General features: G+C 43.6%; 1 protein-coding gene across 2 annotated transcripts in view; it reads right to left on the reverse strand.

The window, feature by feature from the left end:
* Positions 1-25,959, reverse strand: part of PKP3 (plakophilin 3) — a 72,205-nt gene that overhangs the window by 5,626 nt on the left and 40,620 nt on the right. For both annotated transcript variants that reach the window (XM_081212271.1, XM_081212270.1), the window contains 8 exons: positions 13,695-13,783; positions 12,486-13,219; positions 11,024-11,147; positions 10,505-10,709; positions 4,754-4,928; positions 3,765-3,882; positions 1,754-1,921; positions 750-935 (listed from right to left, as the gene is read on the reverse strand). In XM_081212271.1, coding sequence (XP_081068397.1) covers positions 750-935; positions 1,754-1,921; positions 3,765-3,882; positions 4,754-4,928; positions 10,505-10,709; positions 11,024-11,147; positions 12,486-13,219; positions 13,695-13,783 — 1,799 coding nt within the window. The remainder of the gene's footprint in view (positions 1-749; positions 936-1,753; positions 1,922-3,764; positions 3,883-4,753; positions 4,929-10,504; positions 10,710-11,023; positions 11,148-12,485; positions 13,220-13,694; positions 13,784-25,959) is intronic.

Here is a 25,959-nt window from a genome sequence, read left to right on the forward strand (position 1 = left end):
AGCTGGTTATGACAAATGACAGAACTGGCGCTGATATTTGGCTATTCCTTTCCTTCAAAGTACACTTCCAAAACTATTTAAATATTTTCACTGGCCTACATTAGGGATTCTTAACCAAAGGTCCATGGATGGGCTTCAGGAAGTCTGTGAACAAAGGGAGGGGGGGAACCCTCCATTGCAACAAACGTGTGCATGTGTGTGTGTTTATGTGCATTTTTCTGGGAAGGAAGTCTATAGCTTTCATCAAATCCTCAAAAGGGTCTGTGGGCCAAAACAGGTTAAGAACTATTGACCTATATATCTACAACAAGTATTGGGACACTGCAAACAGAGAAGTCCGTCTGGCCTTCCCCTTCATCTACTCCCAGTGCTGTATGATCTATTGGTTCTTAGTCTTTTCTGTCCTAGCCATGTTTGGATTCAAGCAGGTAAGGGAGGCCTTGTCATCTCTTTTCAAATTTTGCACAAGCCACCTATGAATGCCTTTCTTCTCATCATCTGTGACATGGAGGGTGAATTCTCACTGCAGTGCCTGTTCAGTTCTAAGGAAGGTAAGGCAGGCACAGCCTGCAAGGGAAGTTCCTTCACAGGCACCTTCTCTTCATGTTTGCAATCTTAAAAAAACAACCCTCTAAGTGATAGACTGAGAACACATTGTGAGCCGCATTCACCCTGCTTAATTTCACACCATTTTATCCCAGTGTACCCAACAAGACTCTTGGTGGGATGTTTCAAGCTGTTAACCTTACCCTCCGGTCTCCTGCTGTGATGTTCTGAAGAGCCCCAGAGGCTGCCTCCGTGGTGTGCTTGTTTAGCTCACATCTCTGTAGCAGCCTGTTGTACACTCCTATAATTTGAGGGTTCCACAGCCACTCCATCCCTTTGGGATCCTTAGAGACCTCTGTGAAAGTCACAATGTCTGAGTTCATGTGGAGCTTGGGAGGGAAAGAGAGAGAATGTTCAATGACCATTCTATGGGGGTCTAGAGAACCGTTTTCTACCATATCACCCCCTTCATACCTCGCCCAGACCTCAGCTAATGCACTGTTTCCATCATGGCTGTCATCGATTTCTATGGACAAAGCTTCTCATGCCTTAAATCCACTTCAATCTCTTTTGGGATCTTACTCGCTTCTTAATTGCTTCTCATGTGTTCACTTCACTGTATCATTAATTCCCAGCATTCAATGTGAAAATACTGGGAGGAGCTTACACCTCCACTGATAACGCTCTGGATCTCCTTGGGGATGTCACCCTCACACCCTGAAAAGCAATTTCTATTCTAGTGCTTAGATCAAGCAACAGGCATGATGAGGATCAAGGCAACAACCACTGATCTGAAAGTTCTTCCCACTCATCTCAGAAATTGGGGGTTTCATTGTAGTTACTCAGAACCAAGCAAAATGTCTTCACATTTTCAGGGATACTTTAACAAACTCTTACTTCATATTCTGAGGATGGGGGATGAGCGCCAACAATAAAAACACATGTTTGGGCAGAGCCCCGGCACAAATTAAGCTATGCAGACTTCAGATGCACAGACCCCTTCATAGGCTCACTTCACCATCTTTTAACATAATAACAATAACAATTTATTATTTATACCCCGCCCATCTGGCTGGGTTTCCTCAGCCACTCTGAGCAGCTCCCAACCGAATATTAAAAATACAATGCAGCAATTCCTTACCTTACGCAACATTTGCTGCCAGGCCCTTCTTTCTATCCCCCATAATAACACCATTTGCCCTCTCACCTCTCGAGCTCTCCTGCCCTGTGGGCTGAAGCATCCAACCAGCTCGCTAGTCATGTTTGGCCCCTCGCCCCTCCTTTGGCCTTCCAGTCTCTGGAGTGCAGAAGGAGGCATCTCATCATAGAGACGGTAGGAGAGGTTGCGCAGTACACAGACGGCATTCTCTACACTCTGTAGGGACAACAAAAGCGGGGGGTGCTTTTAAACAAACCATTTACAGGAAATTTTCCAATGCAAAGTATTTATTTTTCTTTCTTTTGGCAAGCCCTTAAGGAATTATGTTTTTAAGTGGTTGCTGTGGATTGTATTATAAGATGCTGTTCTGTGTAGATTTCAGTATTTTATGTATTTTTGTTTGTGTTTGATTCTTCTCGTCAGCTGCCTCAGGCAAAAATTTGGAGAAGCCCCAAATGTAAAATATTATGCATACACACACACATAATTTATATTTTGCCTTTCCAGTTTTTTACTGGAAGCAGCTTACAAGAAGACTCCTCCCTGGCTTTGGAGTCAGGATAAGGGATATGGGCTACATCTGTGCTTGGAGACATCTGCACTCCACTTCTGCCAAGAATGAGAAAGGCTAGGAATGGAGATTCCCAGGCAGCTCTGACCCAAGGAGCAACCAAGCATATTTGATTGTATTGAACCAGTGCAGCCCAGGCACAGAAAAATGCATTATTTCACGGTCTACAGAAAACTTAGATTATTTTACTTAGATGTATAGAAACAGTCAAATTCAAGTCTTTTTAAACCCACAAATCACATTTTAGCTGACTTGTTTGCTGCAGATACCCCAAATTTTAATGGATGAATTCAATATACTCTTATCTGACCACTTACAAGCTAATACGACTTTTATTCTTTCTTGTATTTTATGTTGCCCTTCCTCCAAGGCGCTCATTATAGCATACATGGTCTTCTGTGATGTAGGTTAGCCAAGTATCAGTGCTTGGCTGAAGATCATCCTGCGAGTTTCATTGCTAAGGGCAGATCTGAACCAAGGACATTCGAGCCCTAGTCTGATGCTCTGTTCACTACACTACATGAATAAGGGTTGCTTTACACTTTCCATTTTTGGGTGTACACCAAAAATTCCATATGTATGTCTAAACTGAAAAGTGTAAAAAACACATTTAACACAGACACACACACACGCCTTGTGATTGGCTGTAGCACCAATCTGAGTGTACACTTGTTGGCAGACCTTGCTTTGTCTACGTGTAATGTGTGAAGTGGCTTGCCGTGTCTTTGGACAGCTTCCCAAAGCCTGTCTGAAAAGCTCAGGTCAGGAAAAGTAACAAAGGAAGTTTTGACTTATGGCGAGGGTGGAGAACCTTGGGTCCTCCAGAAGTTGCTGAACTACAACTCCCACCAGCCCTAGCAAGCAAGGCCAGTGGGCCAGTGATGATGACAGCTGTTATACAGTAATATATGGGGGGAGGGGGCAAAGGTTCTCCCCACCGACTTACGGGGAGGTCTCCTACTTGAGGCAGACTATCAACCTACTCTTGGCTCTCTCAGAGAAAACATGCATGAGGCAGTCATACCAGAGAATAATACTCTGAAAGCCAGCAGCATCCATAGATAATTGATGTATGTTTTGCCCTTCCTGTATTATGATTAAGATGGCTTAAGAAACAGATGCCTTCTGCATGCTCTCTTTAAAAACAGAGTAATTTCCAAAACAGAATTACTCTTGACTAGAACATGAGCCGGGATCTAGAAGTCTGCTGCTTCTCTGCCACCACCTGACAAGAACAGATCTGGTGGATGTAAGGAACAAAAGCATCACCCAGCTTGGTACAGAAGAATGAAACTACAACCTCGGCTTAAGAAGATGGCCCTCAATGATTTAGGGAGAAATCATTCCACATCACAATTGTTTACATGTACAAGAATAACCACAGAGAACTTGGCCTTGGAATAAAGATCTCTTGGCCTTGTGTAGATAATGGTTCAGCCACAGCCGCAGCACATTACAAGGCAACCAGCTAACAAGGGGAGGACTCACCTTGTCCTCTGACTTCCCTACTTCTAGTGAGCTATTAATGTAATTGACCATGGAGTCTACCAGCCCATGGCATTCACGCATTTTCTGACGAGTTTGCTGGCTGGCAGAGCTAAGATTCCTAGAAGGGAAACACAAAAGCATGTCATCACAAGGAATAATATTCCTGTCACCTGAGACCTGCCATCACATCTTAAAAGGTCAAACTAATTAATATACTAAATACAGAAAGCAGGAGATTCTGCCAGGTACATATCAGAGGGAAGCAGCATCTCTCGGGTAAATTATTCTGCTTGACCTGGCAGCTGCATATATATAAGGCAGAGAAAGAACATGATCTTGACAATGGAACCCCAAAAGTAGACTGCAGACCTAACCCTACTTACCTGAGAGCAAGGCCTGTTGAATTCAATAGAAATTGTCTCTGAGTAAACATAGTTAGGACTGCACTTTGAGTCTCACTGTCAGGGGCAGCCAAATGAGATCCATGCAAAGAGAAATGGACAGGGCTGCACTGTCAGTCAAACTGGCCCATTTTACAATCCACGACAGAGCCCCATAAGCTATTCATAGACACCGCTAATAAGTGTGACGTTCTTGGCTTTAAAAATCAAAAGTGCCGTTTCATTGTGTGCATTGTTTAACAGTTAAACATTGCTTAACTGAAGTGCATTGTTTAACAGTCCCCTCCCAACCCCTTGCTTCTGTCCTGGATGGTGCACCAATTGATTGTTCATGCCATCTTAGTCAGCAGCAATGTACTAAGAGAAGGGCAGAGTGCGAATGACAACATTGGTGCCAGCTTACACTATGGACCACTTTGACCTGCCATGGAAGCTTTTACAGTGTAAAAGCAGCGCTGCCTCTGTTTCTTTAATATTGCTTCACCAAGGATATTGAAATATTGCCACATCATGCATAGCTTTCCCAAGTTGGTCTTATAAGGATCCAATAGCCATGGAATATGTCTTTCCTTTAGTAAGGAGAAATACCTGAGGAAGCCAGTAGCATTGTAGAAGATTTCTGCCTCTGAGGCATTTTGCTGGATAAGAGCAGCATTGCCTGTCCCAGACAGGGGAATCAAGACCAGGTCTGTGAGCTTCTCCAGGGTGTCACGGGCCAGGCGGTCCTTGAGGTTATCGCTGGAAGACAGATTCCAGAGGATTCCTGCAGAGCAATGAGACAAGCATGTGTAAGGAAACTTCACTACAGAAACCACTGCTCCACAAGATGGGGAAACTCACAGCTTCCTGAGGAACTAAGCAGGAAGTAGTGTGTTTTTTTCATGCCTAGGTGGCTCCCATGTCCTATTAAATCATCATCACTGTGCAAAATGCTTCACAGTCTTTACACACTTGTCGTCAGGATAAACCTGCACGTTAGGCCACTCATACTTTAGATTCACAGATAAGCAACTGAGGCCCAGTTTACAGGAACATTTCCTGACGTGTGCCAGCAAAACAGCAGGTTGCAGAGATCAGTCCTATGAAGGCCCTGACATCCCTTGACTTGGCCTGCTATTTCCTAGGACAACCCAGACCTAAAAGGTGTTTCAAAGCATTCCCACAAATACATTGGTACCTTGGCTTAAGTACTTAATTCGTTCCGGAGGTCTGTTCTTAACCTGAAACTGTTCTTAATCTGAAGCACCACTTTAGCTAATGGGGCCTCCTGCTGCCGCCGTGCCACCGGAGCACAATTTCTGTTCTCATCCTGAAGCAAAGTTCTTAACCTGAAGCACTATTTCTGGGTTAGTGGAGTCTGTAACCTGAAGCGTATGTAACCTGAAGCATATGTAACCCGAGGTACCACTGTACTTGTCATGTGGAAACATGGCAATCTGCCACAGTGGCTTCCCCTTATCACCAGCTTGGCACAGGGCAACTTTCTCAAGGTCACCCAGCACACCTATTCTCTGAACAGGGCTGTGAAACAAGGTACCTCAAGCCCCAGGCAGGCCCTTATTTTCTTCAGTTCTTCATAAAGGGAAGAACTGTAGCTCAGTGGCAGAGCATCTGCTTTGCATGCAGAAAGGTCCCAGGGTTCAATCCCCAGCATCTCCAGGTAGGGCTGGAAATCTCCCCCATATGAAACCCTTGGGAGCTGCTGCCAGTCAGTGAAGACAAAACTGAGCTATACAGACCAGTGTTCTGACTTGATATAAGGCAGCTTGCTATATGTTCCTTTCCTATGAATAGCACATGGCTTGCTATCTGCTGAATGGTTTTACTGGAACTCATCATACTTCATTTGATTTGGGGTTCTATGTACAGTGGTACCTCAGGTTACATACACTTCAGGTTACATACGCTTCAGGTTACATACTCCACTAACCCAGAAATAGTACTTTGCTTCAGGATGCGAACAGAAATCATGCTTCGGCGGCGCGGCAGCAGCAGGAGGCCCCATTAGCTAAAGTGGTACCTCAGGTTAACAACAATTTCAGGTTAAGAACGGACCTCCGGAACGAATTAAGTACTTAACCCGAGGTACCACTGTATAGGGTGTTTCCTTGAAGTTGGTCATGACATCTCCAGACAGCTATCCCTTTAAACATTAAGAGTAGCTAGGAAGCAGCCTCCCACACTATGCTATTTAAAGTACAGTTGAAGTGAATTGGAAAATCAATGTAAAAAAGCAAATATCAATCAACCATGTTCAAAACCTTCTTATAAACCCTGCAAAGCAATTAACCAGTTCCAAAGGGATAAAATAACAAAGCACTGAAAATCCAAGTATCTGCTCTGCAAATTTTGCAAGAAGCAATTTCAAAAGAATAGCTATATTTGCCACTCAGTTGTATGCTTTTGTTCAATGGGCAAGGTGGCCTCAGGATTCCAATATACAAACACGAAACTCTTTGGACTGATATCCTGGAATAAGTAAGAAGACGTTACTTTCCTACTTATCAAATGAAACTAAGAAAATTTTCTATCTACATTAGTATTGTGAAAATGATGTACCACATGATGCTGTGGTTGTTTAAATATATAAAATGATGGGTGGGGGTTTTTTTTTTAAAAAAAGAGTAGATCTATTTGCTCCAGCACATTTTCAGAGCTCAAATCCACAACTACAGAAATTTCAAAATGAACAAAAATGCACCATTCAAAAAGGGGGACATATTCTGATCTCCTTGTGGTGGCACTTCCTTCTATTCATATGGTTTCCAAGGGTATACCTAATTATTTTGGAACGGGTGCTTGAAGTGTTGATTCCTTGTGGCAAATGGATCATTTGAAGGTTCCATCCCAGTACAAATATTAACATGTGTGTGTGTGTAAGATAACTGCTAATTTCAGTGGGGCCGCCATAGATGAAAATATTAGAATGTTGAGCTGTTATCTCTGTTATCTGCTAACCACGCAAATCAGCCTGAGTGACAGGATGAGACCAAACAGCAGCCCCAGCAACTCCTCCAAGAAATGACAGCAAGAGAAAGATGCAAACAGACGCCATGTAGAAACTTGTATGGATCCAAGCCCTGTAAGACTGTCAACATTACTGGGATGCTTTACTACAAAGACAAGAATGGTTGAGTCACACGAACTTGTTAGAGCAAGACAGCCCTGCAGGCTCTGCCATGTGTCAATCGTGTTCTTCCAGGAACTCATCTAACCTCTTCCCTGTTGCAGTTCCTCAAACCTGAGATCTTTCCTGCAGTACTGACAGGATAATGTTTGACTTGCTCAGCTTTGTCCAGACCAGCTTGCTCTTTTTTCTTTACCTCTACTGGGACGCTCTACATCAACAAACAGACCAGATCCTCAGCCAGGCCCAGCACCATCTTTTGGAGGGGAGTGCTGGGCCATCTGCCCTCAGTGCCCCCCAGCACAAACCAGCCCCCCAATACCCACCATCACTTAGTTCCTTGGGCTGCAACCACTGGGCTCCCTCTTCCCCTAGCTCTGACATGGGCTCATCAGCCACTGCTCCGATTGGGTAAGCTGAATGGCAAATGTAACCATGAGCTCCCCCCTTGAATTCACAGGTGAGTAGGGTTACTCTATGCCAACACTGGCAGAAGGACTGTAAAGGGCTGAATCAGAGCAGCCACCAGGCTCCCAGCACATTAAGGTGCTGCTGAGATAAGGGGCAGGGCAAGAAAAGTGTCAGTGCTGGTGTGCATGGACCCCTGGTTCCACTATGTTAGTAGGATCAACAGATATTCTGGATACAATTTTCAAGGAAGCAGAAAACACACACACACACACACACACACACACACACACACACACACACACACACACTGCTATTAAAATATGCCCCAGAGAAAAAAATGCATAGTCATTTTGAGAAACAGAGTAACACAATAGGCAATGGGGAGAAATCAAAATTTTACTGGGGAAGCTCTATTTAATGGAGAAACGAGATAAATCAGGATAAGTGAGAGCTTGGTTCTCACAGAGTTTGCATTGCTGTGGAAGCAGAGTAGGAATGAGAGTTCAGCCCACAAGAGTGCTTCCAAGAGCCAATATTCATTCACATATGAAACAAAGCTAACGGTATACACCTCATGTTGGGATTGGATGGGGAGCACTAAGACATAAACCAGGGGAAAAGATGTTGCAGTTCTGGAGGAAGAAATCTGTATACAGATTTTAGTATGAAAGGGCTAGGTAAGTAATAGATAAAGAAGATGAGGGAGGAAATTCCCATAAAAGAGTGAGTGGCAGGCATGATAAAAGGAGTGTTTTAACCAGCTTCAGGAGAAAACTAAAGGCATGGTGCAGATTTGGATGGGATTTATCCAGACTGAGATTGTGCACTGGTGATGATGAAGGATTTGGATTATAGGGAAGGGAACTATTACATAAAAGCTAGCAAAGTGGACAAGTTTGTCTGATTTAGAAAGTGAGCCTTGCACAGCACAGCAATTCACCCTGTCCGACTGGGACAAGTGGAACAACAAATCAATAAATGCATCAGTGCTATGTTTGCTTTAAATGTTTTTAGATTACTGATTTGCCTATGACATGTCTCAGTAGGATACCCTGTATGCAGGAAAGGTAAGGAAACATGCCCACAAAACATATTATAAATTTTGCCATGTGGGTTGCAAAAAGTGGGAGATCAGCATGTGTGTGTGTGTGCGCACACACACACACACACACACACACACACACAAACAGGCAGGCAAGAATGCAGTTGTCTTGTCTCCTCCCCACCCCCAATCCATATATACCAGCAGCAAAAGGCTAATCTCATGCACAGAACGAGGTATGCCCTGGGCTGTGATATCTGGGGATTACTCTTTCCATCCTCTGATTGTATTCAGCTAAAGCCACTTTCACAGACTCCACCATGCTTGTAATAAGCGTTAAAGCTCATTGCATCATAGCTCCTAGACCTAACTTTCCCATTAGCCTGGTATTAGATTAGACAATCAGAGCCTGTTGGGCAGGATTAGGAAGGCCCTTTTGTAAGAGAAGCAAATGTAATCTCTCCTGTTGGCTGGACCTCTATATTCAGTGCCCTTGCTCTCTCCCAGCGCAAAAGACAGTTGCAGACAGGCTGGAGTCAGGTCCCAACCCACACCCTGGCCCTCCCTACCACCTATATTTATCACCTTCCTTTGCACACCATGACATACAGAGCAACTAGAGTGCGTAATCTGAGGATTTGGAACTCCCTCCCCCAGCCCACGAAGCGCTCTGGATTCTGCCAGGTTTTATGTTTTCCTCTATGAGGATTTGCTGGTGCTTATCCCAGTTCTCTTTGTGAATGGGCACGGGTGCCAATATGAGCTCAGAGAGTATTTCAATAAACTGGGAGTTGCTAGTGTCCTGCTGATTTCTTCTGTTCACAGATTAGTGTGCCTTCAAGCTTTTTGTGAATTGAGAAATGAGACACCTGGAAAATTTGAGCTGAGTTGCAGGGGGTGGCGGTGGGGGGAGGAGAGTGGCTAGTTCTGAAGGGGACCTGGGACAAAAGGGAGAGGAGCAGCATAGAGAAAAAAGCTCTGGATGCGAATGTATCGTGTGCAGTGCAAAAGATGATGCAGGTGCAGGCAAGGTGATTCATGGGCCAAATGCAATTAAGGTGCATGGAAAAAGACCAAAGTTGTTCTTCATATACAAATTCAAATACATGCAGGTGTGGGCTAATCTAGTCTTATTTGAAGGCGGGGTGGGGTGTGGATTTATTAACAGCAAAATACTGCTCAAATGTAGGCAAGCCCTTACTTTGCATGCAGAAGGTCCCAGGTTCAATTCCTGGCACCTCCAGGAGAGCTGGAAAATTTGTATTGTATTGTATTGTATTGTATTGTATTGTATTGTATTGTATTGTATTGTATTGTATTGTATTGTCTCAGGGCAGTTCACAGTATTTCCATGTTCTTGCAGTTTTTGGCCCTGGTTCATAGTCAGTTGCATGTGTTAGTAATGCCGACCTTTTTGGACACAGGAGTTAAGAGCCCGGTTCTATAGTCCACTTGCTTGGGGATGCCACCAAAAATAGTTTCCCCAAGACATGTGGTCTCCCTCCTGCTGGAATATCTGACCACTACCACAAGGATCAGGGCCATAATGTTTCTGCTCTCCTAACAGTGGTAGCCAAACCCATGGAGTACAGGCAGGCAGAATCCAAGCTGCAGCAAGCACTCCTAGGAGTGACAGTAGGGCAGGGGCTACTCATGGGGAGACTATTTGGGGCAGCAGCTCTGTGGCAAATATAATGCGCAGCTCTAAGCACTGGAGAGCTTGCCTCATCATAACTTGCCCGATGCAAACTTCTCTCACCTGTGACATTCTTGCGCAACTCATCATCTTGCTCGCATAAAGTGCGCATCAGCTCATAGATCCCGTTTTCTTCCACCAGGGCCAGCTTGTTTTCAGCATTGTCATAGATGAGGTTGCGCATGGCTCCAGTGGCATGGCGCTGCACCTCATGGTTGGAGTTGTTGAAGAGCTTCACTAGTTTGGGCACGGCTTGGAGGCTGCGAGCCTGTTGAGGCAGAGAGACAGGGGCAGAAAGAGTGGTACACTTGTCAGAGAGGAACAAGAAAGCAGGTCTCTGCGTGGAACTTTTCAGTATGCCATGCCACCTAAGGCTGCCTGCTCTGTTCTCATTCCAGATAACTTACTCATCCCCACAAGGCAAGAGCCCAATGCACCAGAATGAGTGCTGTTGCAGGCTTTTCAATGAGATGTATCAGTGACTAAACCTGCAGTCCACACTGGTCCCCCTGGGAAACAAGCTCAGGCCCTTGGCATGCCACGTTCCCAGTATCACCTTGGGATATGCCTCTGCTGCCTCACCTGTTTCTTGGCATCATTGTCGCTATAGCATTTGTGCTGGATGTAGGCAGCTCCAAGCACCTGTAGGTTGGGGTCACTGGCCATCAGGTATTTCACCGCAGAAGGGAGATCAATGTCATCAAACCTGAAAACCAAGGCCTAGTTAGAGGGGATAGTGTGCATTTTCCCATCTTCACCTCATTCACATAGAGCTCTAATAAATGTCCCCTGAATACTGTGCTTAAATATATATATATCCAAATGTATATTAAGCAAATCTTAATATCTTTATTTTATCATGTTTGCAGATTGGAGGTATACAAAGGGTTTTTCTTTTCTTTTCATTTTTGCAAAACCAAAAGTATTTTGTAAAAAAGAGGGAGGGATAGAGGGGTTTGGAATTGAGAATTAGATGGCAAAGGAGAAGACTGCAAACAGGCATGAAGGACAGGAGAGTCCAGCACAGCAGAAAAGCACACTGAGTAACAACTGCAACCTTTGGTCAGGCTTACTCTGTTTTCTGAACCCTTACTATTTGGTTCTCGCAGTTCTGTGCCTTTCTTCCTAACTGCAATGGCTAGAAGAATGCTTTGTTCTTCAAAATTATGAGACTGGAGAGTCTCAGAATGAAAGATACCAGAATGGATTCCAGGTTCTGTGCTTCCACAATGGATATGCTGAAAACAGAAAGCTAAGTATAGTATTCCACCCCACACCCACCAAGGGAATTACAGAATGGGTTTCTGGGTCCCCCCCCCTGTTGTTATTCTGTCTCTCACAGCTACAAAAAACCTACCATTAAAATTATGGACTGGTCAGAGGGCAAACAGGCAAACTTAGCAGGGGATCAAATACTTTCCCCCTCTCACTGTAAGTCAACACCCTACTAGCCATAAACAAGTGGATTGACAGAGGCTGTCACATCGCCTTGGCCAGGGGTAGGCAACCTAAGGACGGATGCGTCTCAATCGCCTTCTCAATCTGGCCCACGGACAGTCCGGAAATCAGCGTGTTTTTACATGAGTAGAATGTGTCCTTTTATTTAAAATGCATCTCTGGGTTATTTGTGGGGCATAGGAATTTGTTCATATTTTTTTCAAAATATAGTCTGGCCCACCACATGGTCTGAGGGACGGTGGACTGGCCCACGACTGGCTTCAGGAGGTTACATTCAAAGCACCCTAACATGAAGTTTCGGAATTATGGGGGAAAGAAGAGTAGAAGTCCTATCATCTTCTTTGAAGCACCATCAGTTGTACTTTGCTGCTAGAGTAAAGGCATACGTACTTCCAGAGAGGGACAACATTCATATGAGTCACTGAGCAGCATTAAACAAGTGATGATCAAGTACTTCAATAAAAAAAATATCACCAAGGGAGGAAGAACACTATGCTCTGTGTCCCTGATTGTTCCTCTTTTCTTAGACCACCTCCGCTGGGAACAGAGTGCCCCACACCCTGCAAGTAAACCACAGGACACTCACCCTCCAGAGAAGGACTGCTGAGACATCAGTGTGTTGTGACCATCGTACATGTCAATGGCACGCAGGTCTTGCAAATGGTGGTTGGAGTCAGCCAAGCTGCGCACAGAGGGGGCACGGGAACTGCGTTCCATCATTCCTGCATAGGAGTTCCCGGCCTGAGAAGCCTGGACCGTGCCATAGGTGCCCGTGCTAAGGCGGGAGCGGTTGTTGCTCTGGAAGCGCTGCAAGGTGCGCATGGCCGGCGCGCGGATGACAGGCCTGTTCTGTGGTGCCTCCACACCATCCATCCAGTCGATGGGCCCCTTCATGCCGGCATTGGAGCCGGCACTCATCTGCCTTTCAAAGGTGTAGGATCTGCTGAAGCCGCCACCTGCCCGGTTTTTGTAGAGCGCTGCCTGGGCCAGTGGATCCAGCTGCTCAGACACAATGCTGTAGTGGTCATCCACACCCCCAGGACTGCCTGGCCCATCCGCCAGGCGCAGGGAGCGCAGGGACATAGTGTCATAGTTCTGATGCCCCCGGTAGTTCCGCTCGTGAAAAGACCTGGGGCGGGGGGCAGTGCCGGCAGACTGAGACAGCGTGTAATTTGGGCTATAAGCCAGGCCCTTTGGCCCAACGCCATTGCTGATGGAGGCCATTCTCTTGTTGGGTCTGAGGTCCACTGCTGAGCGAGAGGACCAGCTAGTAGTTTTCACGGTGCTGTAACCTTTCTTTCCAGCTGGTGGTTGGTACAGCTACAATGGCAGGAAAGAAGGGAGTGCAATGTTTATTTTCAAAAGGAGATACTGTAGACTCTTCTATCAAATGAAATAATGCAGAGTATTTGGTTTGTCCTGCAAATGCCATACCCCAGCTGCAAGGTCAAGTGGGGATCTTTCCATACCACCCATTTATTTGCCCTTGATGGGCACCATCCTCAGTGAACTGGCAGGCCACATTCTGCTCTCAGTTAACAGACATGCTGCTCTGCACAGAATCTTAAAAGCTGGCAGAGCTGGCTCTGACACCGTCACTGGGATATTTTACTGAAACAATCGCTGCAAGATTGCATAGTACCATGGGGACCACTTTTACAAAAGCAGGGAGGGCAAAAGTGGGAATTAGATTCCTTTAACGCTGGTGGTAATCATCACGACAGTCATCATCACCCACAATCGCAGTTCATTAGCAATCAATAGGCAGCAGAAAGAGCTGGGTTTTTGAACTTACAGAGCTTTTGGGGGCTGTGCCATTTGTCTGGGATCTGGAGCTGTAGTGCTGCTGCAGAGTGCTGCATTGGCCATTGGTGGAGTTTCCGCCTGCAGGACAAGAATACATTGAGCTCACTTAGCAAGGACAATATTGCTTTGTTTGGCAAACAGTCCAACAGTTGGGGCAGCAGGACAGCAACTGGCTGGAGTTGACTAAACTTGGAAGGAGAAATACAATATGTATGAAAATATCAGACTTTACCCTTCAAATTCTAGAGGTCTGGATTATGGGTCCATGGCAGACCTCAGTTTCTATGTTAATCAAAACAAGTGTCTTGGCTTCAATTACTCCCATGTTATGTTTCCCAGTTAATCCTGGAAACTAGTTTATACTGTTACGGTTGGTTGTTCTAGCCTAATATTGTCCCCTCAGACTGGAAACAGTTCTCCAGGGTCCCAGGCACAGGTCCTTCTCAGCCCTGAAATGAGAGATCCTGTTAACGGGAGATGCCACAGGCTGACCCTGGGTGTCATGATTCCAGAGTGACCAGGACACAAAAATAGAGACTATAGCATCACCGGCCTAGGAGCTACATCAGGTTCCTGACTCTGTCTCCAATGCTGGTTCAGGGAACCACTGAAGCCCATCTCATACAACATGAGATGCAGCCACAAATGGAATCTTCCCCAGGGCCCATGGAACTGAGTGCCTCTCATACTAGCTTGCCAGTCTAATGGCAAAGAGAGTGTGTGCCAGGTAGGAAGCTATAGAATGCAGGAGAAGTCCCAGTCCTCAGGCCAGGGGGTGGGCCTTCAAGGGACTCTAGCAGGAGAAGCCTAGGAGAGGTGACTAGAGGAAGAGGCTCGAATTTTCAGTTCCAGCTCTGGTTTGAGCAAGTTGCTCAACTAAGAGCTCTTCTTGCTACATGGGCTCCTCCATGGGACCAGAAGAGGACAGTAGTGGACACTGCACATAGAAGTTGTAGTTCCTGGAAATAAAAGCAGAGGTACATCAAGAAGAACCCACCTAATCCAGCATTCTTTTTCTAGCTGAAAACTTGTAAGCAAGACATAGCATGATGTCTATGCTATTTGTCCACCAGAAACCACTATCCTCCATCTATATTTGGGAGATTCAATGTCACTGTCATGACTTCCTGCAATATATATCTTAGACCATGCAGCCTGTGTGAAGAAAGACCATGGTGGCTGTCTATGACACAGTTCCATACCTTATGGCAGCCCAGGGAATTCAGAGAAGTGGAAGCCACCAGACCTTTGACCTTATGAATCCTCCACCACACGGGGACTGGCCTTACTCAGGATTTTATTTACCTTCAGAACCCTGTACTAACTTCTTAAGCAATGTCACCTCTTTAGTCCTAGGTATTCTGGTTGGGAAACAGTTGATTATGTGTGTGGATTACCTTATCTTTTTTCTCACCTACCCAGGCCTTTGCCAAGTGACATTATATACACCAAATTGTTCTTTCCTGGGTGCTTTTGGGATTGCATCCTTGGTTTATCTAACCAATGTTCTTTAAGGACCTTGCTCTCACTATGATCTATATTTCATTCCTATCGATAACTCATTTCTGGGGACACTACAGTTACTCAGAAGTGTGGGATATGTTTTCTGCAGTTACACAGAGGAACTTTTGGCCAACCTAACTTTGTATATCTCAGGGATGAACCCTGTCATTAGAAACAGATCCTAGGAATGAAGCCTGGCAGAAATTAAATCCTAGTACTAACTTGAGCATTGATAAATGCTGAGTAGCACAGGGCTATTTACTGCTTGATAGATTCCTGGATATGAAAGCTTCTGTTAATTCAGTCTAAAATTACACTGGCCTCCATTTCACTCCACTGCATGAAACTGTTGACTCAGTTGGTTATCTATTATCACCCTTAAATGCTTGTTGGCATCATGACTGCATAGCCAATTATCCAATAACTTGTCAAGGGTCTCTGACCTGAACCTAATTTTAAAGCTATCCCTCATTGCCCTTGCAATGTCCCTCTTGTCCACCATATGTTCCTAGTCATTTGGATTTGCCTGCAGCCAAACCTTATATAGCTCGGAGAGGCCATCCATTGTAGTGCCTGCCAAAACCATAGCAAAAAGCTCACAAACACATCGAGGTGTCCCACACTTTCTGGAGCGTAAATTACTGTTACAAAAATGTCCTTTATTTCAGAACCTCCTTGTTTTCCACAAGACAACTGTCTAGCTTCCACTCTTTGAGCTTGTCAGTTCTTCCAAAGACACCTTCATCCTCTACAAAGGCTCAAAGCTTTTCACAAAGAACACAAGGGCATAATAAGTACCTTGCTGGTTCAGATCAAAGGTCTACCTAGCCAGTCCATCATTCTGCCTCAGAATGTGGGCAGCCAGGTGTCTCTGACAAACTCACTAGACAAAAAAATGGCAACAATCATACCCTTCAGTTCGTTTCCAAACAGCTGGTATTCACTTAAACTAGGGATGCAGCCTCAAAACATGGGAATGTTTGCAATCATGGGTAACATCAAAAGTAAGCTAAGCTTGAACTCATCACCATACTTGTGGTAATTCACACCATTAGTTAATGAACCACTCTATGAATAAGTACTTTTTCTTCATCCTAGACCAAATATTTCCTTGAGCAACTTTGTGTTCTGTTATTATGGGAGAAGGTGGACAATTTCTCTCTCTCCATTCTCTTCACATCATTCATGATTGTATAACTTTAGCTTGTGCCCTCTGAGTTGTCTATTTTCTAAGCCAAGTAAAGTATTATTTCATTTTTATAGGAATCTTGACTTCCCCAATTATCTCTCTCATGTCAGGTTGTTTTGTCTTTGCTTGACCCTCATTTAGAGGCTTCCATCTTCCATTTTAAATTCATAAGACTGAGATATGAGTTATCCTCCATCTTACTGCATTTGGCTCTTCCCTTTCCTGTCATCCATTTATTTGTGGTGGTTTTCTGATGCTCTTTTAATCAGATTGTAATAGCATGGTGGTTCACATTCCACCTACGCATGAATTCCTGGATAATATCCCAGAACACACTGTACTGGGATCTGGCACAGTGCCTTCTGGGTAATGACACCTCCATTCACTTTTTGGGAAGAAAGTGGAAATGGCTACATATTTTGGAAAGATGATCTATTCATCCATTATGATTAAAAATCATTAGCGTGGTGATTATTAAAGGTGCCCTTGTTCAGAGGTGCATGCCTCCTAGGGCTACTGCAAGGTAGAAGGGGGAAATGAAAATGGCAGGGAATCGTACTGGCTTTGCACTTGTCAGAGGCCCAGATGGGACATAACACTAAGCCAAACCATGACTTAGAGCAGGTATCCCCAACCTTCGGCCCTCCAGATGTTTTGGACTACAATTCCCACCATCCCTGACCACTGGTCCTGTTAGCTAGGGATCATGGGAGTTGTAGGCCAAAGCATCTGGAGGGCCGCAGGTTGGGGTTGCCTGAATAACCAAATGTGCAGGTTCCCAGAGAGAAGACTGGCCACTTTGCTTTTTCTCTGGTCCTGCTGCTGCCATGCTGCTGTGAGCTGAGCATGGCAAACCATAGAACAAACCTTGGCTACAGCTCACAGTTTGTCTGGAGCAAGATAAACCATGAGCCCAGGTTTGGACACAACACTAAGCCAAATCACGGCACGGTGCTGTATGTTCTTCTCCCAGCTGTGTCACACACAATCCTTGATCACAGGTCATATTGCGGGTGAGAGAAAAGGAAAGACCAGGACATTAGCACCGCTATCAGCACTGAACAAGTTTGCATCGGCAATGTTAGTAGAGGAAACCTCCAAAGCAAAGGCACTTGCTTCCTGTGCCCTTTGCAAAAGGGACCCTATAGTCATAGTTTACAACTCAAGTGCCAAAGAACAGTGTGGGAAATGGCTTTGGAGCTGTCCTCTCACTTTCTTATCTGCAAAATGCTTGGTTTTTCTTCTTGCTTGGCTGCACTGGTTCTCCTTTCTGACAAACAGAAATGCAAGACAATCCCACAGAGGGGCTAGATAATAAGCTTCAGCTCCTTCTGTTCCCTCTCCATTAACTTTCTCCACTCCTTCTTTCCCAGGCATCCTTTCATTTTGTATAAATATTAAAACACTTTTAAAATGGTTGCTTAACAAAGGCTCTTTTTAGAAAGCTGTAACCTGGCACGATTCCTGGATAGCTGAAGGGAGTTGACCAGCTATCAGCGCAGCCATAATGCTACTGAGTGATTGTATTTCAGAAGCTGCAGAGTCATCCGGAGAGACCCGAGCCAAAATCCAGCAAGTAGAATGTTTTTGGTGGGCTCAGATTTTGTTCTGAGCCAATGTTTAATGTTTTTTCTCAGAACCATCTGACTGCTTTTGCGGCTGTGAGGGAGGAGATACGTACAGCAGTATCCCATATCCATTTTAGAAGAATCTGTAGAAGATAACAACTTAACTCAGAAGAAGTGTAAAACATGGTTTACCACTAAACTTGAATGAACAAAACCTTATTTTGACTGATGTTCAAGCCAGACCAAGAAACAAGTCTTAACCCCTATGGGCATGTTTACACTAGCAGTTTTTTGGATGATACCATATGAGATGCACCCCTAAGACTGGAAATATTGTGCATTCCCCAGAGACAGAACACCATTGGTGTGCTTGGTTTTGTGTGTGTGTGTGTGTGCATGTGTTTTAAAGCTGGGGAACAGTTTTTGCTCCTAAGACATGCTGTACTCTTAAGCGCTTGGCACAGAACACGCTAACTAGCTAGCTACACTATTGCAACATCAAGTTATAATGACATAGCAAATATGCTAGTGCACAAGCTTAGAAAAGTAGTATTATTTAATGCTTAAAAACAGCACCATGGACTGGTTTAAAAGATCTATGGTAGTTCAAAACATCAAAAGAAAATCTATACAAATGGTCACTATGCACAGCTCAGAAGAGGGAGGAAAAAGTTGCTACTACCAAGCAAGAAACACCATTTATGTGAAGCCTGTCACTTAACTCAGGGGTCACAAACACAATGCCCATGAGAACCAATATGCCCACCAGTTCCTTCTATGACACCCTCAAAAGGTATCAGTAAATATCCCCTCAAAAACCCATAATGTATGAGGGACTATTTGCTCTTACTGCTCACTTCCTGATTGCACCAGCTTGGTCTGTCCTATATTCTCCCATAGGAGCCATTTTATGTTCTGCCACACCCCCATGGCAGCCATTTTGTGACTGGCACCCACAGCCTTAAACCCTTTGTTCTTTTTAAAGAATACCATTTTCATACATTAATCCCTTATTACGCTTTCCTTTCTCTCTGTGTGTTCTCCAACTCTCTCTCTCTCTCTCTCTCTCTCTCTCTCTCTCTCTCTCTCTCACACACACACACACACACACACACACACACACACAGTTTATGTTTAGTGTATATGAGATCATAATATGGACAATTTCCTCAATCAAGGAACAGCTGCTAGAATGGGACTCCTAAAACCAGTGGGAGAAACAAAAGGGGTGTCTAGAATTCAGGTCCATTAAAATGGTGTGGATAATGTTTTAAGGCCTGGTGACAAATCATATAGCATACAAAACACCACAAAGAATCACCATTTATTTACACTACAAAGGGGAAATGGAGATGGAAAGGATAAAGAAACACTGCATAATTAAGGAAACTACCACGCCTATCTTGTGTAATGCACCAATGTTTAAAGATGTAGATTTTGTAAAAGCTTAATGAAGCTGTAGTGAGAGAAAAATACAGTGGTACCTCAGGTTAAGTACTTAATTCGTACCGGAGGTCTGTACTTAACCTGAAACTGTTCTTAATCTGAAGCACCACTTTAGCTAATGGGGCCTGCTGCTGCTGCCACGCCGGCGGAGCACGATTTCTGTTCTCATCCTGAGGCAAAGTTCTTTATCCGAGGTAATATTTCTGGGTTAGCGGAGTCTGTAACCTGAAGTGTATGTAACCTGAGGTACCACTGTATGCACCTGCAACACTAGAGGACCTTCTGAAAGAGACAGGAACCAAAGTATTTTCCAAATAGGATACTTTAGTATCTAGCAAATACCTTTGACAAACTAGACTGCTACACTGACTAGATTTATCACACCCTTTGGGAGATTTTGTTTTCAGTGCTTACCATTTGGAATTGCAAGTGCTTCCTAGATTTTTTAAACAAAGATGACAGAAGTCCTGAGAGAGATAAAATGAGTAATTGTCTTCCTGAATGACATTCTAATACAGAGTACATCAGTAGAAGAAAGACCATGACAAAACACTGGTCACTGTCAGGAATAAGATCCATTAATCTGGACTAAATATAAACAAGGAGAAATGCATTTTTCATCAAGGTGAAGTTGAATTACTTGGACAACTAATCACACAACATGGGACAAAGCCATGCCTAGAGATGGTAAATGCCATCAAAGAACTGAAAGCACTGAAGGCTACAGAACTGAGACAATTTCTGGGAATGCTGAACTATCTTTCTATGATGATATTTGTACAATACTTCAAAAGATAAACAACCACCACACCGATTATTGAAATCCACTACTTCCTGGTTTTGTGGATCAATTCTGTGGGCTATCTTTAAAAATATAAATGAGATGTTCGCCAATCTTAGTTTTAGGATGCCACAAGCCTACAATGGGTAGCACTGATGCAAGAAACTGCAGATTTAGAAGGCGTGCTATTACAATTGCATGGTTCAGAATGGATGCCAGTCACATTCTGCTCTAGAACTCTAACCAGACCAGAAAAAAATATTATGAAAAAATTGAGAATTTTTTTTGCTAGTGTTTGGTCATGCAAAAACTTTTACAGATACCTATGTGATCTGTCTTATTTCAGATTCGCAGACCATAATCCCTTTGTGACCTTGATTAAAGAAAAAAATATGTAGCAGAATATATTACAAGAAAACAATTGATCATAGCAGACACCTTGTCACAAAGTCCCACAAGAGCCTGATTATATTCTGCTGAGAGTGAACATGGAATACTTAACAAAAACTGATGATATCTTCTTCCTATCACTGAGAAGGTGCAATCACCAAAAGCAAACTCTCGGGCTTGCATAGTAGAACTAACAGCAATGTTACTGTCACGACTACTACTTACTCTGAGTTATTTGGAAGCTGTCAAGGTAAATGACCGAAGACCTGAACTATCAAGTAGTTTAACAGCACTGATGTACTGGTTGTTTATTTAAATAAGGAAGGGATGTTGTGTGGATAGTGTCATTCTCTGGTTTGGTCAATAGGTGGCATTGTACTTAGTTAAATCTAAATGGCTTCAAGAGTTTCCTTTGTTGGTTCTTTCTTGTTGGAGACAATGATGTTCTTATCTAGCTGCCTGACTGGGATGCCCTCTAAGCCTTCCATGACATGTGATAACAAATCTATTTAGAGTAATGCTTATACAAATCAAAACTAATTATTATGTGCAAAGACGAAACCAAACCAAAGGAGTTGCTATGGGAGTGAAAAAAGGGTTGTGCAAACTAACCTTGCATGTCTCCATGTTATACTAATTAATTCATTACTTAGAAACGTATGAGGTCAGCACTTAAAGAATGTGTGAACCTTCCTAAGTGTTGCACCACAATAAAGACACCCTCAGTTTTTCCTCCTCTGAAAGAAATTGTCCTCTTACCGTAAAATGTAAGTAAAGTGGGGGAATCTCTCTTCATACCAGAAGATTAGGAAACTAGGTCTGTTTCTTCAGAGGCTTTCAACTTATTAAGCTAAACAAGATAAGCTTTATAGAGGAAATGCAGCGCTCAGAGTGAAAATTCCTCCCATTTTACTGAACAGCTGCATGTGTAGTTATCAAACATGACCCTAAGTTAAAAGAATAATCATTTAGGAGCTGTTTGCCAAATAAATCCAATGACAGATGAGGCTGATTTCCCAGCAGTGGAGGAGACACAAACCAGGCTCAAAGCCGCAAATAAAATCTGAGCATTTCTCATTAATGCAGGCACACCTCATTTATTGTGCTTTGCTTTATTGTGCTTCACAGATATTGCTCCTTACAAGGATGCAGGTGCAGCTGCAGGCAGCCCAGCCACATCCAAGGGAAGGAAGCGCCCTGCTACCACCCTTCTTCTGGCTACAGGAGTGGAGCTGGCTAGTGCTGGACTTGGGCTTTTCCCCTCCTGCCCCTGATGACGGGGGCGGGGGGGGGGCCTGGCTTAGTAACCTACAGCATAGAGAAAACATAACTTTTATATGCACTAGGAAACAAAAACAAAAAATGTGTGACTTGCTTTAATGCAATATTTGCTTTATTGTGCAGGCCTAGAGCCAAATCCATAATATCTCCGAGGTACACCTGTATCTCCTTCTTTCTCTGTGGCATTCCTTGTTTTGCAGCTACTTTTTAGCTCAAGGGGCTGGCTTAGAGCAGGATGGGAAACCTGTGGCCCTCCAGATATTGTATGACTGTGTAGCAAGACACCCCACTGTATACTTTATATCTGGAGGACCAGATTTTATTCCTCACTTATTCACTTTCTAACCACCAAATATTAGCATTAGTAAACTGTATAGTTCTGATAACTATATTCCAGAAGCTATGGTATGATAGATGTGGTACAAAACCATCTAGACACTCTTTTATAATTAAATATATTTATTTATTATAAATATAGAGGTATAATAAGGCGAGTTTTATACTTCAGTTTGTTACTATTGCTTTAAGACATACTTATATTTGCTCTAATAAGGTTCCTGTATCTTTAAATGACAGTTATAAAGGTTTACATAAGGCTGGCTGGTAAAACTTAGTTCGTAACCCTATTTAACTTAATACTGCTTAGTCTGTCTTCCCAGTCAATCTCACTACCAAGTCCTTTGAGGCAGGCTTGCAGGCAGTTCTCACTCTGGACAGCTCCAGAAGCTCCTTGCTGAATTCCCCTCATTCCTTAATGCCCTTATATGGCCTCATTGCCAATCTTCAGCTTATTCAGTGATCCAGCTCTTTGGGGGGCAGACTATCTTTCCAGCTTGGATAGCCTCTAGCCTGTCTTCCACCCGCCTCAACTCCTTCCTCTCCCTCTCTCTCTCCATCTTTGCCCCCTGTTCTTCACCCCTCATCATTTGTCAGCTTCAACAGTAGTAGAATAGACCTATTTATTTCCCAGCCAGCCTATTCTTCAATGAATCAGATTTGATTCATTAAATCCCTCCCTCCTCATCAGCCCACTTTCCCCATCCAATAAGTTACCAATAAATTCTGCCCAATATGCCAGTCAGAAATGTAGTTTTCCAGTTGCAGGAAAATGGGATGGCTTATTCCTCAGTAACGACCATATCTTTCTGGTTTTACATGAATATTTTTATTTGTTATGTCTGCGTCTTATTCTTCCTCCAAGCTGCTCAAGGAAGTATACTTGGGAGGTTGTCTGGTTTATCCTTGCATCACCACTGTGAGGAAGGTTAAGTCCATGCATAATGGCTAAGCAGTGATGTAAACCCAGATGTCCCCAGTCACAACGGTCAGCTACGTATTATGTGCATAATCTGCTATTGGATCACTTGTTATTTAAAAGGCAAAATGTAGATGGGGGAGGGCTGTCAATTTATTTGAAGCAGAGTATATGCATACGACTTTCCTCCTGCACTGTTTTCCTGAAATTATCTCCCCAAGCCAGACGGAAAGTGCCTATATTTTCCCCCATGCAGGGCAAATGCAGCTGTGTGAAAGATTTTGATCAGGAAAACAGTGTAAGGAGAGACGTATAAAAATACACATCTCATGTACTGCTCCAAAGAAATAGGCAACCTTCCCCACCCACACCCCTTGTTCCTCCGCCCCCATTTAAAAAATGGGGAGATCATGATAGCTGGCTCCAAGCCTAGAGATCGATCTAGCCACACTACACCACACTGGTTCTGACTGGTGTTAACAGCTTTTTTTCTTCTCATTGAACATCCTTTCCAAAGCAACCTTCTGTACTGAAGAAGTTGTCTTATGCCTAATATACAAGATACAGATACAGCAGAGATGGAGGTAGTTGAGAGTACTATGGATCAACACAGGGGCAGATTTTATGTTATGAAGGAGCCCAGAACTGACATGGCACAACGGAGGCTAGTGTTTCCCCGCAAATCTCAAAATTTTATTTTAGAAATCTGTAAGAAAAAATGAAGTATGTTTACTATTTTTTATGTTATCATGATTTTTAAAGGATTTGTTGCAACACAATATTTTAATTTATAAACCACTCTGTATAACTTATATAAAGGTAGGGAATAGATAGGGGGGAAAGTTAACAAACAAATGAACAAAAGAGCCCTTGTGAGCATATGTAGGCTTGGCAGTGGGGAGGGCGAACTAATTATGTAAGCAAATATTCCACCTACAAGTTAGTGTAGAACTCACTATATGATTGATTAGAGCAGGCTAAGCGCCATTTGGATAAGCCAACAATTTGTGCTACCAAAAACTAAAGGGAATTTAGTACAACAGGGGGGAAATCAGATATACTTGCAGGCCCAAGCAGGATTCAACATGTTGTGAAACTTTCGGCTGACAAAGGAGAAGCAGCATGGGATGACAGGTCAGAAACTACTATATGGAGAGAGTCTCCTAGCTTGTGGGAGGTGGGAATAAGAGAAGAAGTTGTATCACATTATGGCTTCACAGCGTGGTGTGTTTGTGGCTCCCACAAACAGGGTAGCTGAAAAAACAATCCGGCAGACGTATTTGACTCAGTTTCCAGTAAAAGCCTTACCTATTATTCTTGAACATACGTGATAACTTTAAAGCACATTCAAAGCACATTCTTTCTCTCAAACAGTTCTGGGCACTGTAGTCTACCCCTCACAAAATCACAGAATTACAATTCCCAGCAGCCCTTAAAAACCCACAGTGCACAGAATTAATCAAGCTGGCAGTGGGTGGGGGATGTGCTTCAAATGTGGTATCCACTCTTTGCATTCTGAAATCCTGTACTGGATAGTGGAGCAGCTGCTTTCACAGATTTTGTTTTTATACATTTATTTACTTCCGTAGCATACTCATAGAAATAACAATGACAACAAGTATTTAGCAACACTGTGTCCCTGGCACTCAGGTATCCTTTACAATCCTGTCACCCTTGTTGTAAGTGACTTCCTAATGAAAAGTTAATGTGGAGATGTGAGGAGATAATTCATTCGGGCCAAAACAGGTGGAATTCCCACTTATCACCAGTAAGTACACACTGTCACACAAATGATAACACCAGGGGCAAAGTATAATTTACACAGCCCTCAGAGGGAGAGTTTGAGTTTCAGCCCACTCTTGCTAGTGCTATTTGGTGTGTCCACCTGCCTGAAGAGACTGAGAGAGCAAATCCCATCACAGAAGCTGCATTCCCCTTAGAGGCCATTCATATACGGTATGTTATTTCCCCCAGCTCTCATGGTCATTTTTATTGCTCAAACAAGTGACCTTGAAAATAAATCAACTGCCATGTAGTAAAGGATTTGGAAGGTTGAATCCATCCAAACAAGTCATTCCACAGTCACTGAAAAGCCCCAAGTGAGTTTATGGCATTTGTTGGATGATGGCGCCCATCACCTGCAACTTTTCCATGCCTTTCACTAAGCATGAATGAAGAGCAAGGCTAGTTTGTGACTGCCTTGCAGTGGAAGTATAGTCGTGGGGTGGTGCAGAATTCTGAATACCTTTGCAATGCTTTGTTTACTTCACCAAGTACAAGTCATTTTATTATGGTCAATTACCAGTATCAAGACAAAACCACAAATATTCAGAGATAGTGAGTTGTTCTGGGTCAAATCCGATATGCCCGCTGAGGGTTCTGCAATTGGATCAGAGAGTCTGCCTCTGTATTCTTCCTCTGCCCTATCCTCTGCCAACCCCCAGGCAAAGAACAGCTCCAGCTGCCAACAAATACTTGGGTCATGCACTTAAAATTATCATCACCCCAAAATGTACCACAGCATCAGCACATGACCAGTATTGTTGTTAGTAGAATTTGGCAGGATGCAAGGAATTTTGCGGTGATGTGATAAACGAGCTGGCATTTTTTTATTATTTTGATTTTTATTTATCATATGTTTCACTATATTTGCATATAGTGTTGCATGACGCCTTGACATTTTATATGTGTGGGCAGTATATTATTTTTTTTCAAAATGCGTAAATAAACTCTATCCTTCCATCTGCTGGGTCCAAGTTCCCTGAGATTTTAATTTTAGCTCCATCGTGCAACAAAGCCTAGGCATTGCCTCATCTTGCCGTACTTCAAAAAGCCTGTTTG

This window comes from Podarcis bocagei (genome assembly GCF_964188305.1).
Source record: "Podarcis bocagei genome assembly, chromosome: 1".
In the NCBI taxonomy this organism is placed as follows: Eukaryota; Metazoa; Chordata; class Lepidosauria; order Squamata; family Lacertidae; genus Podarcis; species Podarcis bocagei.